This window comes from Mesocricetus auratus, unplaced genomic scaffold (genome assembly GCF_017639785.1).
Source record: "Mesocricetus auratus isolate SY011 unplaced genomic scaffold, BCM_Maur_2.0 Super-Scaffold_100676, whole genome shotgun sequence".
Lineage (NCBI taxonomy): Eukaryota > Metazoa > Chordata > Mammalia > Rodentia > Cricetidae > Mesocricetus > Mesocricetus auratus.
In genome coordinates this window covers 90930512-90946161 of record NW_024429266.1, presented here as the reverse complement: position 1 = coordinate 90946161, position 15650 = coordinate 90930512, and the positions used below count along the sequence as shown (strand labels likewise).

At 46.2% G+C, this 15650-nt stretch overlaps 1 protein-coding gene across 2 annotated transcripts in view; it reads right to left on the bottom strand.

Annotated features, from left to right (window-relative positions):
* Ppp1r21 (protein phosphatase 1 regulatory subunit 21) overlaps positions 1 to 15650 on the bottom strand; it is a 61736-nt gene that overhangs the window by 28660 nt on the left and 17426 nt on the right. Inside the window, exons 5-13 of one of the 2 annotated variants that reach the window (XM_005077280.4) lie at positions 15066 to 15230; positions 14878 to 14936; positions 14002 to 14096; positions 10690 to 10742; positions 9551 to 9700; positions 6253 to 6354; positions 6077 to 6165; positions 3907 to 4043; positions 1482 to 1574 (exon numbers count right to left, since the gene is read on the bottom strand). In XM_005077280.4, the coding sequence (XP_005077337.1) occupies positions 1482 to 1574; positions 3907 to 4043; positions 6077 to 6165; positions 6253 to 6354; positions 9551 to 9700; positions 10690 to 10742; positions 14002 to 14096; positions 14878 to 14936; positions 15066 to 15230 (943 nt within the window). The remainder of the gene's footprint in view (positions 1 to 1481; positions 1575 to 3906; positions 4044 to 6076; positions 6166 to 6252; positions 6355 to 9550; positions 9701 to 10689; positions 10743 to 14001; positions 14097 to 14877; positions 14937 to 15065; positions 15231 to 15650) is intronic. The other variant, XM_021231326.2, reaches the window with a different exon arrangement.

The window sequence follows — 15650 nt, the reverse complement described above, 5'->3', positions numbered from 1 at the left end:
TCAGCAGCATCTTGACCTCAGAAAATGTACAAACAAAGCAAGCTGATGTTCTCAAATCTTTTTAGGGTTAGGAAGTAATTGCTGGATTAGAACAGCAATATAAATAAAATAAAGATATTATGACACGCCAGTCTTGAAGAGGGCATTAATTATACCTCCCACATATTATACAGAACACTTCTACATTTAAGAAGGCATTTCCTGTTAAATTAGTCACAGCTCCTGCATCTTCCCCCATCCCCATAATTCAGAAGGGAGAAGAGGGAGGGGATAGGACATCTAGGAGCAACACAGAGCTACAGACTGATTACATCTCAAAATCACTCAAGAAGCACAAGAAAAGCCTTAAAAGGCTTGGGAGGCAGTGGTACATGGAGCTTTGTGAGTTCGAGGCCAGCCAGGTCTTCAGAGTGAGTTCCAGGACAGTCAAATCTACACAGAGAAACCCTGTCCCAAAAAAAGTTCCCCCACAGCCCTTTAACCAACTATGTTCTTAAAAGTACAGAAACAAATAAAAATTGGGCAAGACCTTAAAATGAATACTTTTTATTTATCTGTTTGTTTGTTTTGTTTATTGACACAGGGTCTATCTATGCAGACCAGGCTGGTCTAGAACTTAGAGATCCTCTTCCCTCTGCCTCTCAGTGCTGGAACTTAAGGTGTTCACCACCACTCCTGAGACTTTTATTTCTTAAAGTTATGTTCAACAAAGTCAGATTTAAAACAGGCATTTTAAATACCAAAATATGAGCTTGGAATGTAGCTCAGTGTTAAAACACTTAAATACCATGTACAAGGTCCTGGGTTCAATCCCCAGGGCTGAGCAACACCCCCCCCCAAAAAAAGAAGAAGAAAAGATGCTGGGGAAATATTAGCCAGACGGTGCATGACTGCAACCCCGCCATTCTAGAGGCAGAAGCAGGAAGATCACAGGCTGGCTGGAGCTACAGGGAATTCCAGGTAGCCAGGGCTACGTAGAGAGACTGTCTCAAGATGAATAAACAGGGCTGGAGAGATGGCTCAGACATTAAGAGCACTGGCTAGTCTTCCAGAGGTCCTGAGTTCAATTCCCAGCACCCACACAGTGGCTCACAACTATCTGTGATGAGATCTCATACCCTCTTCTGGCCTACAGGCAGAACACTGTATGCATAATAAATAAATACATCTTTTTTAAAAAAGATAAATAAACAAATATTCACAGGATAATGGTGCACTAGTTTCCTTAGTTCCTTCATGCTTGGCCCCAACAAGTGTAACAAATTTTGCTAAGTGCCCGTAAACGGCATTTCTGGTGTGCTCCAACCCACACCATGTCAAGTCCAGGGAAGCACGGAGTCAGCGCTGGGCTCACTTTCCCAGAGAAGCCGACAGGAGAGCAGAAGGCCAGGGCTATCCCACTTCTACGTACGCCCAGTGCCGTGCAGGCTGATCTGGAAATTGAAAGTTTTCACAGACCTAGGTTCTGCTTCAAGGCTCACCTTTCATGACGTCATGAAACCCGTGCAGAGCAGCGCCAACGTTTGTTAAGACGGAAGTGTAGTTTGCTCGAAGGAGCCCATCTGGCTCGGTACCTAGAAAAGCCAATCACAGGCCCTGTGAGCATTTCCCTGGAAAGCTGACTGCCCACGAAGTGTGTTGGAAAAAATGGCTTTCCAAACCTCTGCAGACACACTCACATGTAATGGTAATGAACACAGGCACACTTAACTGACACACATCTCCCAGGCACACATTTTTAGTGTTAAGGAGCCAAAGGCAGCCAGTAAAACGGCTCGGCAGGTGAAGGCACTCGTTATCAAGGTTGAGGACCTGAACCTGATCCCAGAAACCCTGGGGAGTGGAGAAGATTGATCCCCACAAGTTGTTTTGTGACCTCCACCCCATCCACTCATACACACACGCATAACTACACATATCCTGGGCATGCGCATGTGCGCGCACACGAACACTACACTGAATTCATACACACATTAAAGAATATCAATAACAACTCAGAAGGGACAGTGCAAGTCTGTGCTAAGTGACCAAAATCATGCCCTTGCTAGCTCAGTGCAACAGAAACCTCACTCTCAACAGACACAGCCCAGCACACAGCCGTCCCTCTCCTGTCTCCCAGCCACTGGCTGCTGAGGCTAAATTCTGATTGAGTGTGGCCAAGCGTGGGGGGGGGGGTGTCGAGTCCTTCTCTTACCTAAACCCCCACCTCTGAGACAGAGGCTCTGCCTTGAACAAGCGCTGCTGAGATTGTGTGGCCCTTGTCACCACTGCCTTGGTTATCAACCTGAGCTCCCCAAAAAGACCTGATGCGGCTGTGACACAACTGTCCCCAACACGTGAACTGTGACTTTGAGATTTAGATCTAGGGAGAAGCAGCCTTAGGCTTTGAGCCTTTTCTCAAGGGAAATGATTTCACTTGCAACACACAGAGAAGTTCAAACTGTGGCTCTCAAGAAGAGAGAGAGAAGACACTAGTGAAAGCACAGGATAGAGCCAATGCATTAAACGAAACCATAGGCTGTGAAAAGAAGCACTAACCTCAAAGATGCTACCAGCTAGTTAAATGCTACAACTCTAAAGGAGTCTATAGTTAATGCAATGTATGCCCCAAGGCCTGCAGAAAAGCCCAGAGCAATTATCCAGCAATGAGAGGAGCTTAAACCGGGGTCTGAGGAGGGAAGGAGGTGAAGGAGGGCCCTTCAAACCACTATCATCTGTGATGACTGCAAATGCCCAAGGCTGAGGCCCGAGAAACAGCAAGAGTATGTAAACCTCAGGCTCTAAAAACATTAGTACCTACAGCATTATTCCTAACAGTCAAGCAATCCAAATCTTTAATGAACCTATATAATATTTGGTACATCTAAGCAATTAAATAGTACTCTGCAATAAAAAGAATGAGCCGGCGTTGGTGGCGCATGCCTTTAATCCCAGCACTTGGGAGGCAGAGGTAGGCGGATCTCTGTGAGTTCGAGACCACCCTGGTCTACAGAGTGGGTTCCAAGATAGGCTCCAAAACAATACAGAGAAACCCTGTCTCAAAAAACAAAAACAAACAAACAAACAAACAAACAAAAATGGCGTGTGGATACATGCCATATTTTGCATCAACCTTGTAAGCTTTATTACATGAAAGCAAGCCAACACACCAAAGTACATGCAGCAGTTCCATTGGTGAATCTAGAGACAGGAAATAGAGAAGCAGCTGCTTAGGACTGGAGACAGGAAGAATGGCAGACTAGGAAGAAATAGTTATACAAAGAATACAGGGTTTCTTCAGGTGATGGGAGTGGTTTAAAACTGACTAGACTAAAGGTACATGTTCATGAGTCCTGGTTTGCACTCTAAATGGGTAAAACGTACAGTAGGTAACTGAGAGAATAAAAAAGACAAGACAGAGTATCTTTTATACTCTGATCTATATGCTGTGATAGAAATGTCCAGCCACCCTCCTTCCCTCGCTCCTTCCCTTCTTCCTTTCTCTACCTAAATCCATGGATTTCTTTTTAAAAAATCCCTGAAACTGGGGCCCATTCAATCTCTTCGGTATTTTTCTCTAATTAGGCGGAAGGGAAACAATGGGCATCTTTAAAAGCTCACATACAAATGGCCATGATGCCCCCTGCAGTTTCCATAGTGAAACTGTTCACCTCACAGTCATGAGTCATCCTTCTCCACTTAAAAGAGAGAAGGGGGATTGTATTTAATGCATGGGAATGACAAATAGTTTACCTTAACTTCATAACACAACATTCAACCTCATTTGCTCCTTGAGCTCAATCAGTTCCTGGTTCGGAGTCCAGATCTTCTGCCCTGCTGGCTCTCCAAAGCTAAGCCATGTCCCTAGTCCAGCTTCCTGTCCTCTCCAGTCCTTCAAGTTGTGTCAGGAGCAGCAGTCTTACTTACTGGGCAGGGCAAGGAGAGTGACATACGTCTGCAGCTTCTCGAACACGGCTGTCATCCGCTTCATGTCCTGGGACAGCTCCAGGTTCCTGGCTCTCAGTGCAGGTGTGCAAAGGGGAGATTCACATTCTTCTTCTAAGCTACGAACAGCAAGGTTTTTAAAGTGAGAGTCCTGGAGGACTTTCTTTTTTAAATAAAAGATTTGTTTTTTGTGTCTAAATGATACACACACACAAACACACACACATAATTATATATAAATGTTTTATTTGTCTAAATGTGTTGCTTGCAGATATGCTTGCACACCATTTGTGTCTCTGGTTCCTAAGGAGGCCAGAAGAGGGCATCACATGTCCTGGAGCTGGAGTTACAGATGGCTGTGAGCTGCCACGCAGACAGTAAAAACAAACCCAGGGTAGGTGCTCTGGAAGAACAGAACGTGCCCTCAACAGCTGAGCCAGATCTCTAGCATGAAAGTAATACATTTTTAAGTATTAAAATTATTTTTCCAAAAAATTACTTGTATGTGCGCATGCATGTGACCGTGTGCCACGGTGCAGATGTGGAGGGCGGAGGAAACCCTGCAGGAGAAGATGGGTGTCACCTTGCACCATGAATCTCAGCAGGCCTGGCGGCAGGAGTCTTCCCCTGCTGAACCACCTCACATTAAAAAGTCTTAAAGCAGGCATGCTGGTCTCACTCAGTTTCCCACCATGACTTCTCACAAGACTTTTAAAGTCAAATAGTTCACAGACACAAAAGCAAAATTGTCCCATTTCCCCGTGGATTCGGATGAAAACTGGTAAGAAGACAATGTAACCCCAAGAAAGATGTGCGGAGGGGCTGGCTCTGCAGGGCTCACGGCAGGGGCACAACAGATGCTGAGAGTGGGCATGCGACCCTGAGACCTGCCTTGCCTTCTTCTGCTCTACGTGAGTTGGATAGCTCAGTCATACACTGAGTACACAGAGCCTTTGCCAGGGGAAGTCCTAAAATTATTTATAGAAGACATTCCATTTGACTGAATTCCTAAAGAGGGTTAATTAAACAAAAACTGGTATTACTGCTACTATAGGACCAACTTTAAAAATAAACACTTATTCAACTTTAAGTCGGTACCTTAACTATAAAGTTTTAGAAATGAGGACTCTATAATAGTGTTTATTTAATAATTGTAGCAATCAAGTAGTAAGGTTGATACAAAACTAGAAAAAAGTTCAGTGTGGTGTGTCTACAATCCCACCAGCAGGACGGTGAGCTTCAGTGAGCATGAGCTGGCCAAACTCTGTCCCCACCCCCAAAACAAAAGACAGCAAACCCTAAAAGTTAACATAGAAAACAGGATCCCTCTCTTCCCTTCTGTCCCCGTGTCTCCGAGTTTATTAAGCCTGCTCTACTCAAGCTGCTCCCGTTACTCTACCAGGCAGGCCAGCTGCTCCAAGTGGCTATTAGGAAAAAGGTGGGCCAATAAGATAGCTCAGTAAGAAAGGGCATTTGCCACTAGGAGAAAGGATTTAGCAAAGGCTTTAAAATAAAATCATTAAAAACCAGATATGCACCCCTTTAATCCCAGTAATCAAGAGGCAGGTGGATCTCTTTCAATTCAAGGTCAGCCTGGTCTACATAGCAGGCTCTAGGCCAGTCAGGACTACATAGTGAGATCTTGTCTCAAAATAAACAGCATTAAACTCCCAAGCAAGTTTATCAAATTTCCAGTACACTTTTATGCCTTTCTAGATTTTTAAGGCAGAATTAAAAATATTAATGCTGCATCTTTAAGGTGGCATGTTAGAGACTGCAGAGTGACATAGCCTAGAAGGCCCAGAGCAGACAAAGATTCTACGTTATAATTTAAATAAGTCTCCAATAACAAAAATAGAAAGGCACCATTCTAACGACGCCCAAGGGTTAAAATTCGAGTGTAGAAGTTAAGTATTTTAGCTCCCATCTAGACATTAACAACAAAGGAATAAAAACCCAAACCAAAAAATGTGCCATTGCCAATTACTGAAAACCCTGATGATGACCTTATGCATAGTAGAGAGGGCTGCTGACATCACAGCCACTGGGCACAAAGCCCAGACAGACACCCTGGTCCTGTTTGATTAGCTCCAGAACAGGTCAGGCCCCACCCGCAGCTCCCCAGGCTCCCAGGCCTCCAGGAAATGGATACCTTTTTAACTGGTAAGGGAGGATCTTCCTAAGGAAGCGTATGTAGGAAGTTAAGTGATCTGAAAACATTTTCAATTTCACAGTTGTCTCCTGGATAAAAAGATAATTCCACAGTTAAAAGTGCTATCCAGCAGCGAGAACCATTTCCCAAGTGAAACAAGGAGGGAAGTTAGTTACCAGGACAGTGACAGTATCCTCGGTAATACTCTCGAATAAATGCAGCATCCCTTCCTCTAGGGGGCGGACGTAGGACGCATTTTCATGAAGGTACTGGGAGAACTGGATGGGAGAAGAAGCGTTTGAATTAATTCCGTGGAAAATGAGAGTGAGCACTCGGGAGGAGAACTTGTTGACTTTGCACTGAACATTCTTCTGAACACGTTTCTGGGAAACCCCTCTAGAGCTCCAGATAAAATTCCCCGGGTGGTTCCCCATCCCTATCCAAGTCAAGGAGCAGAGAGGGGTGGGTGACACGATGAACAGTCAGGCTGCTGAGAAAATGAGGAGACGGACAGCCAGCACAGCGCCGCGAAGAGCCCAGTGGGCCAGGGTCCCCAAGCACCGACGGCTCTGCAGGGATCCCAGTGAGGAGAAAATCAGGAGTGTTGGCCGATTTTGTATTATTTTTGTATTATCATCTCCGTTTTCAAAACAAGCCTACCAGGCAGCTTCTTGTTTTACTGTACACACTGTTCAAGGTTAACAAATGCCAGGAGAGACAGCAAGGTGAGTTAAAACGTTTATTATCGTCACTGATGGCATAGTATGCCAGCAGAGTCAGGGACTGTGGCTATAGCTGGGTGGTGGTACAGTGTGTGCTTGGCCTGTCTGAGTCTAGGGGTGGGGGCAACACTGGGGGGGGAGTCCTGCTATATTCTAGACAATTTAGAAGCAAGGGGGGTAAGATGCAGTTATGAAACGTCTCAGCCATCTAAGTATCTCATAATGGCTCAAGTTTGAACTTCTGCACATAGACACATACTGTCTTGTCTTCTACAAAAGCAGGTGACCCCATGGGAACTGCATAGTAATGCTGCCCTGCAGAGCCCAAGCATTCTGGTCTCTACTGCCCACGTCTGTAAAGTATGAGTTCCCAACTACTTTAAGAGTCTAGAAACAGTTTACACATCCTGGCCATCTTTAAGCAATGGGTTTCCAAACCTTCATTATTACAGACTTAGTAGAAAACTCAGAGAGACTTCCACAGATCAAAGAATGAAAGATGAAATACTGAAAAATACACGAATTCTTCAAAATAATGAAGCACTCTGGACAAGTTAAAATGACACGTTATTTTATGGGGCTCACGGATTGGTGCAGTCACTGGATGAAAACCAAGCATTTCCAAGGCACAAAAATGGCAACAGCTACATGCCAGGCACTCTGGTACTCACATTACCTGTGCGTATCTGTGACAAGGGCAGGTCCCTCTCCAATTCAAAGCAGAGGAATTAAATGAACCTCCCAAGGGGACACAGCTAGAACGTGTCCCAAGAAGTCCAACTTCAGTCTTTGCTACCTACCAGGCACTTGGGATATCTGTAGACGTGAGTATATCCAATCCCTAGAAATACTACACTATGCACCAAAAGAAAAAAAGTAGGAAGAGTCAGACTAAGTAGAAAAGCATGGCTGACCACAGGTCACATTATCAAGTTCTCAGAGGACACATCCGTCCCAGATCCCCTTAACTTCCCTTGTATGAGAGATGGCCTCCAAGTTAACACAGTGATGGTCATGTATTCCTGCCTTTGAATGCTCCCTACTTATATTGTTCTGGGTTAGTCTGTGTGACCCATAACACAACAGGCGTGACAAATGGGACTAGCCAAGTGTCCCAAGAGATCATGGCTTCCACCTCATTTGAGCCAAGCTCTTTAAGGGACATTAGGTGTGTCATGTCACGAGAACATCGCCCTAAAGAGAAGGGCACATGAGGCGCAGGCTCCCATGCAGCAGCCAGCACTAACGTGCCAGGCATGTGAGCCATCTCAGCCCGCAAGGCCTTCAGAGGAAGGCAGCCCCAGTGTCATCGCACAAGTAATCCTATGAAATGCCAGGAGCCACAAACTCCCTTCGTAGCTGGTCGCTGAATCCCTGACCACAGAAACCAGGAAACTGCCAATGTCTGCTCTTTTAAACTACTAAGTCCCAGGCAGCTTACTGTCCAGTCATACAAAATTAATATACTCATTAGCATTTTAGCTTTACAGTTAAATAAAATTTTGCGCAGTGTGGTGGTGGTGCACACCTTTAATCCCAGCACTCGGGAGACAGAGGCAGGTGGATCTCTGTGAGTTTGAGGCCAGCCTGGTCTACACAGTGAGTTCCAGGACAGCCAGGGCTGTTACACAGAGAAACCCTGTCTCAAAAAAACAAAACAATAATAATAAAACAAAACTTTGCAGGTGTCCTTAAACCCTTTTTAGGATTACCTGGGTAGGGAGGTAAAATCTTTTGGACTAAAGAAGGCAGAGGGACTGATGAGAGTAACTTGCAAACCTCTTCTACCCTCAGTTAAGCCCCACAGAACCTGAAAAGCTGCCCTTTCCCATCAGACTCAACAGAAGGGGAGAGGAGGCGGACTGCACTGGCCGTCTGGCCCATCGACACATTCACAGCAACTACAGACAAGACAGAAACATGCTGGCAAACTAGCGCTCCCGGCAATAAGCCAGAAACTTCCATTCTGCCAACTGCTGTCAAAAGCTGCACAGGCCTCAATCTTGTAACTAACAGAAAGGTCTCCGCCTTTGCCAGCCTCAAGGGCCTCAGAAAAGGCCACTTTGCTCTCCTAACTTTCATCCCATCCCTCCCCTCCAGGGACTTCACATTCCAGAACTTCACTGCACTCTCCCTCTCCCTCATTCACCAAAGCTCAGCCCCGCCCACCATGCTTTCCTGCTTCCCATTTCTACTCACATAACTCCTTCTGGGAGTCCAAACAAACAAACAAACAAACAATCGCCATCCCTCTTCCTACATTCAAATCTCGTGCAGTCTTCAAAGTTCCAAAACCACAAAGAGTCTCGAAGATTCTTCACAGGGCATCTCCTCCCCACTGACTCCACACTCTCCAGCCATGCTGGTGGCTGTCTGGACTTCTCTCTCTCTCTGTCTCTCTCTCTCTCTGTCTCTGTCTCTCTCTGTCTGTCTCTCTATCTGTCTCTCTCTGTCTCTCTGTCTCTCTCTGTCTCTTTGTCTCTCTCTCTGTCTCTCTCTGTCTCTCTGTCTCTCTCTGTCTCTCTTTCACGTCCTCACGTCCTATTGCTCACTCTGTGGTCTTCTGATAACTCCCCTAGCTCTAATTTCTTAACGCCCTGTATTTGCCATACTGTTCTGATGAAGACCATGACTTGTGATTTCTTCCGTGACTCCCACCATACTGGACTAACACAGAGAAGTAGGCTGAACAGAATTCCCTATCTGCTCTCCCCATGTGTCCATGGCCACAAAGGGCATCGTGAGTACTCACCTTCTGATTCAAAGGAGATATGGTGTCTATGGCGGAATCAACAGGGAAAATCTGGATCCTCTGTTCTGTATAGGTGTGAAAGTTCAGAAGAGCCGGCACGAGATCCTGAACAAAAGCCAGGGCCTGCCCAGCTATATCCCGCATCTTCAGCTTCAAAAGGCAAAGGACATATTGTCAACTAACAAGCAATTGGGTTGGTTTTTTTTTTTTTTTGGTTTTTTTTTTTCTTTTTGTTTTGTTTTGTTTTGTTTTTACGAGACAGAGTTTCTCTGTTTTGTTTTGGAGGCTGTCGGACCAGCCTGGCCTCGACCTCACAGAGATCGGCCTGCCTCTGCCTTTTGAGTGCTGGGATTAAAGGCGTGTGCCACCACCGCCCGGCCCAAACAATTGTTTTAGAGCACGTGAACCCTAGTGAGAACACCCCTCAGTCTACATCCATTTGCTCCCACTCCAATCTCAGTGTCCTGCAGTCCAAAGACATTAGGAAGCCACTGGCTTTGGCAAATACATCTCTACTTGGCCTCGGCTGTTTGAGGGCAAAGCCTACTACCCTAACACAAATGCCTGGTTCAAACAGTAAAACATCCCATAATTCAGTTCTAATGTGATAAAATGAGAAAAATATCAAAAATCAGAAATGCTGCCGGATATGGCACACGCCTTTATTCTCAGCACTCAAGAGGCAGAGGTGGGATCTCTGTAAGTTTGAGGCCAACCTGGTTTACACAGTGAGTTCCAGGAAAGCCAGGGCTATACAGTGAGACCCTGTCTCAAAGAAATAGAGGAATAAAACAATCAGTAATACTACTGGCTACCAACGGCACCGATGGCGATCACGGTTCAATATACAGGACCCACACAGAGGGAGGGGGAGATAGATCCCAGTAGTCGCCCTTGGGCCACCACATGTGAGCATACCCCCACAAGTAAATCAGTAAACGTAAAAAGTACATAACAATTACAAAATCAGTAGCGCATGAATTCAAATAAAAGCAGCAACTCACACAGCTTAAAGAAAGGGATGAGCAAAGCATGGCCTAGCACCTCAAACAGAGACCCAAGCCTCTAACTTCACTTGGCGGGCGGGCCAGGGTAGCAAGACCCGGCCTGAGAACACACTCGCTCGCTCCATTCCTTACCTGATGTCTCCTGTTGTGCAGTGGAACGTTGAGAGCGTTGTATGGATGATACTCTACAGAACAAAAGTGGTACTCGTTAGAGCCATCTCAAACAACTCAAACTCAGCTTCCCAGGAGAACTCAGAGTGCCCCACACCACAGTCACAACACAGGGGGTTGGAAAACACAGGGAATCTGTGCTTTCTCGGACAAGCAATAATTGTTTCTTTGTTTAACTTCAGGATTAAAAGAAACAAACTACTCCTGGATTCCCACTTTAAAGAAATCCTTTGGGGCCTCTCAAGGTTCCTTACAAAGACTTGTGATGTTCTCCAGTCTCTCTTATACAATAGCCCTGGTAACCCGGCCAGGACTGCCACACTAATCCTCCAAGTAGCATTTCCCTGGCAGGACCATATTTCACGGTCTGCTGCTGCTGGTCCCCGTCCCTCAATGCTTTCTTTCCTGTCTGCTCCCAAGGTCTTCCTCAGTCCTCATGCTCGGGCTGTCACCAGCCTCAGGTGCTGCCTATGACCAGGCGTGCGCTGCTTTTGTCTGTCACTGTAAAGACCTTCATGTCCTCTCACCACTCAGTCACTCAGTCAGTCACAGGCCATTCTGAAAGTCCCTGTGCCTTCTTACCAGTGCTATCTCCAACGCCGTCACTCGCTGTGGGCCCAGCTTGCCCTGTGTCCCTCTGCACTTCTGCCCTGTCAGTGGCCTTGGAGACTGGCTTCTTGTCCCCCCAAAACTGGTCTATCACATCAGCAATGCTCTTAGTTAACAAAACCAGAGCCACGTCTGCAGAGATGCCCTCCACACAACTTCAGTGGGGAGTTCAACCCCACCAGGAGACCAATCTACGGCTTCATTGCTGTGTCCTCTCACGTCTTACAGGACAGTTATTCCAAACCTTTCCATCTTACGTCCCGAAGACCATTCCTCCCCTCCTCCCCTACTGTATGCTAGGACCAGGGCCAAGATGAAAAAGTGTTCTTTTAAAAAATAACAATAATAATAATAATTTGTATTTCATTTGCATTGGTATTTTGCCTGCCTGTATGTCTCTGTGTGGCAGTGTCAGATCTCAGGGTTACAGACAGGTGTAAACTCTATGTGGGTGCTGGGAATTGAACCTAGGTCCTCTGGAAGAACAACCAGTGCTCTTAACTGCTGAGCTGAGTCATCTCTCCTGCCCCAAAGTGTTCTTTAAGAAAAAAACCTCCTCTCTCTCTCTCTCTCTCTCTCTCTCTCTTTCTCTCTCTCTCTGTGTGTGTGTGTGTGTGTGTGTGTGTGTGTTACTGTGTATACCACACATGTGCACGTGCCCAAGAGGCTAGAGGAGGAAATGAGATTCCCCAGAACTGCTGTTTGCCTGCTATGGATGCTGTGAATTAAACTTGTGTGTGCTCTTAACTGCTGAGCCCCATCTGCAGTCCCCGATGGTGTTCTTACACTCGCTGATGCCACCTGAGAGCCTGAAGGCCACAGCTCAGCTAAGCCTCTCCTTGGGCTCTGTAGCAAAGCTCCTCTGACTGGCTCAGAGACCTGGCACGTCCCCTCCTCCTCCGCTGCTGCTGCTTCTTCTCCTTTTGAGACAGGGTCTTGCTCTGCATCCCAGGCTGGTCAGACCTGCACTCTCTCGTCTCAGCCTCCCCCGTGCTGGTGTAACAGGCTGGCACCCCCATATCCAGCCCCTCCCTTCTCCACCTATTCCATAACCGACTGTCTGCCCTCACCCACTTCCTGAGTTCCACTGGTGAGATAGATAAACAGCATCGCTTTATCAGTCCCCATGGGCCCCCAGGTCCTTGTGCTAGCAATCTGGTGGGCATAGAAACACTTCCCTCAGAATTTACTAGTCCTCTCAAAGTCGCAAGATCCATTCTGACTTCCCACAGATGTGCAGCCGTGCCCAGCATCACCCATGAAAACCCTCACTCTGTCTCCCGGACTTCTCTCCATCACAGCCCCTCACCACCCATCCCTGTGATGGCGAGCTCACCAAGGACCCTGCCTAGGCCTCCCTCCTCACACTGTGTACCCTTGTTTCCGCCATTCCCTTGCTGCTTATGCGGGGTCAGTATGCTTCTCCCTGAGTCATGCTCAATAGTCAACCACCAGTTAATTAACTCCACCACCTCTCCCAGAAGCCTGCTCCCCATCTCCTGTTACAAAGTCTGTATATCCGTGCGCCGCATGCGTGGGCACAGCACAGACGCCCCCTGGAGCTGGAATTATAGTCAGGGGCTCCTGTGTGTGTGCTGGAAAGAGAGACCGGGTCCTCTGGACAGCACTCCGAGCTCTCAACGGCCGAGCCCACGCTCCAGCCCCACCTGTGCTGATTTCAGACGTCATCAAGGTGCTGTTTTCTCTTCTCTTTCAACCCCGCCCCAGGCTTTTCTAAGAAAAGTTTAAGGGAACTGAAAAATGAATTTCAAGTGCAGTAGTAGAAAAAGGAACTGTGTATTAACCTGATTGTAGGCTTCAAATTTCAAATATATTCTCTTAAAATTTTTTATTTTTAAAAAACTAATTTATTTGCTAGAGCAGGCACCTGAGTGCCACAGTAGATGGAGGTCAAAGGACAACTTTTGGGAGGTCTGAGGACTGAACTTGGGTTGTCAGACTTGGCAGCAAGCCCCTTCACCCACTTACTCATTCCACTGACCTCCCCAATAAATATCTTCTTTGCGCTCTGTCTTCTGCTCTCTCTCATCTCTTCCTCTCCTCTCTCTCTCTGTCATGTCTGTCTCCCTTTCAGTCTCGCTATAGTAAACTATGATTAATATGCTCAAAAAATACCTTCTTTTGCTTTCAGGGGTTCATTTAATTCTTACCTACAGGTTAAACATCTACTGCACGTGAGAGTGCTGTTTTATGATTTTATTTAAGTTCTTTTTGTTACTCTTGGATGTGTGAGCCACCAGGCCACCCCCAGGAGGAAACAGAAGCTAGACTTCCCAGCAGCTTCCTGTCGATGGGGACTCCCCAAGGAGCAGAAGCTAACAGGCCGAAAGACAAGTCCAAGTCCACTGTGGGCACACTGTGGACACTGTGGACACACGTACCCCCACCAATGAACACCCTCCCTTACAAGTTAAAAAAATGCATGGGCATCTCCTGAGAAGATTGGCTGTGGGCATGTGGGGGGTAATTTAAAATGTCCCTAAGAAACAAGAACCAGACCCAATCAAGAGAGCCAGGCAGAGCCTTCCACCCCGCCAAGTTGTTTTGTTTTTGCTGACATTAGACATTATCTTGCTTAACTAGCTACCATAGAAAAACTCCAAGATACAAATAACAGAAAACTTACATTTATGTAATACCTACTTGTGTCATTAAAAGGTACTTTTTCGTTGATGATTGATAAGGATTCCTCTAATCTACCTGACAAGTCTTCATGAAGATTCTTTAACTGTAATTGACTGAAAGAAAAAAGAACCCACAATTGGTAATTGATTATTACCAATCAGTGAATTGTCAACTGCTTGTTGTCCCAACAGCTGGCAGCAGGCTTTCAGAGAGCTGTGCTGACATCTGGAACATGCCACTAAGAGTTGTTCAAAGATGACGTTAAAAGAGGAACCAGCCCCATTCCCCAAAGCCCCGGAGGCGCCTGGGGGATCTACCATAGTGCCAGTTTCTCACACAGCCTGAGTTTACTTCCCCAAGATAATCACAAATTTCCTATTTACTATCTATAAATGTTTCTTTAAGTATTATATCAGATTATTTCTTACTTGAGTTCAAAAGATGGTAATTTCTGTTTGGACAAAATTATTAGCACCATGTATTTCTACCAGTGCAGTGAAGCCTAAGTATTACAGTAAATACTATGAATGGCTTTGGCACATTGCTCTGTAATACTCTAAGGTTTAGACATCTCTCAATTAGATCCTATAGCTTCAATTTTATTCAGAATGTACCATACCAGAAAGTTTAGTCATGTTTCCTGTTGGACACATTTAGGCATCCCTGTCTCAGGAGAGTCAAAAACACTGAGTCACAGTCCAGGAGCTGGGAGCAGGATCTTCCAGACCTATGCTAGGGCAGAACAGAGGCCACTCTGTCAAGATGCTGTAGCCCCTGACTGGAAAAGGGTCCTGACAGTGACATACTCCAGTCTCCTCAGCTCAGCGTGGACAGAAAAAAGGAGTGAAAAGAGGCTTGGGCTTTTATTATTCTGGCCTTGCGGCCTCCACATACCATTCTTCTGTTCGAAGTCGACACTCCTTGGCCTCCTTTTCCAGAGTCTGAGACTTTACCTGAATTGTGGTGGGGAAAGAAAAGAAAAGCTGACAATTCAGCCTCTGGCTGAGTCCCCACACAGCACCCCAGAACTTACAGGAGCCTGACCTAGCTATTAACATGCCTCCAGGGGCAGCAGTGCTTACTTCCAGCTTAGCCTTGTCGTTCTGTAGTTTCTCAATGGTCTCCATGTACTTCCGGGTCAGACCATCAATCACAGCTTGGTGCTGAGCAGCTTCGGTTTCCAGAGTGGCCAGACGACTCCTCAGCTCTGCCTCTACAAGCTTGTGATGCTCGTCAGCTTCGAAAAACTGAAAGGAAGAGATCCCGCTCACAGTGAGGAGAGCAGCGACCACCGACCCTGAGCCCCGTGACCCCCTTGTGTGGAGGGGAGATGAGCTGCAGGCACCAAGGCACTTAATCCCCTCAGGGAACAGGGGCATCGCTTTCTTAACCTTCTTTTACAGATGGGGAAATATAAATAGCTTAAATGTGTGGAATGGTCTTTGTCACTAGTTATAGACAATTCCACTGAGGTACTGCTCCTAAAACATACAAACGTTTCTTCCTTAATGAGTCTGATATTAATTACCAGTTATGAGTACCTAGATATAAAATGCACCAAGATCAAGTTGTTCAAAAGTTTTCTTTTTCTAATTACTTGCGTGTGTGTGTGTGTGTGTGTGTGTGTGTGTGTGTGTGTGTGTGTATAGAAGTCAGAAGACAAGAGT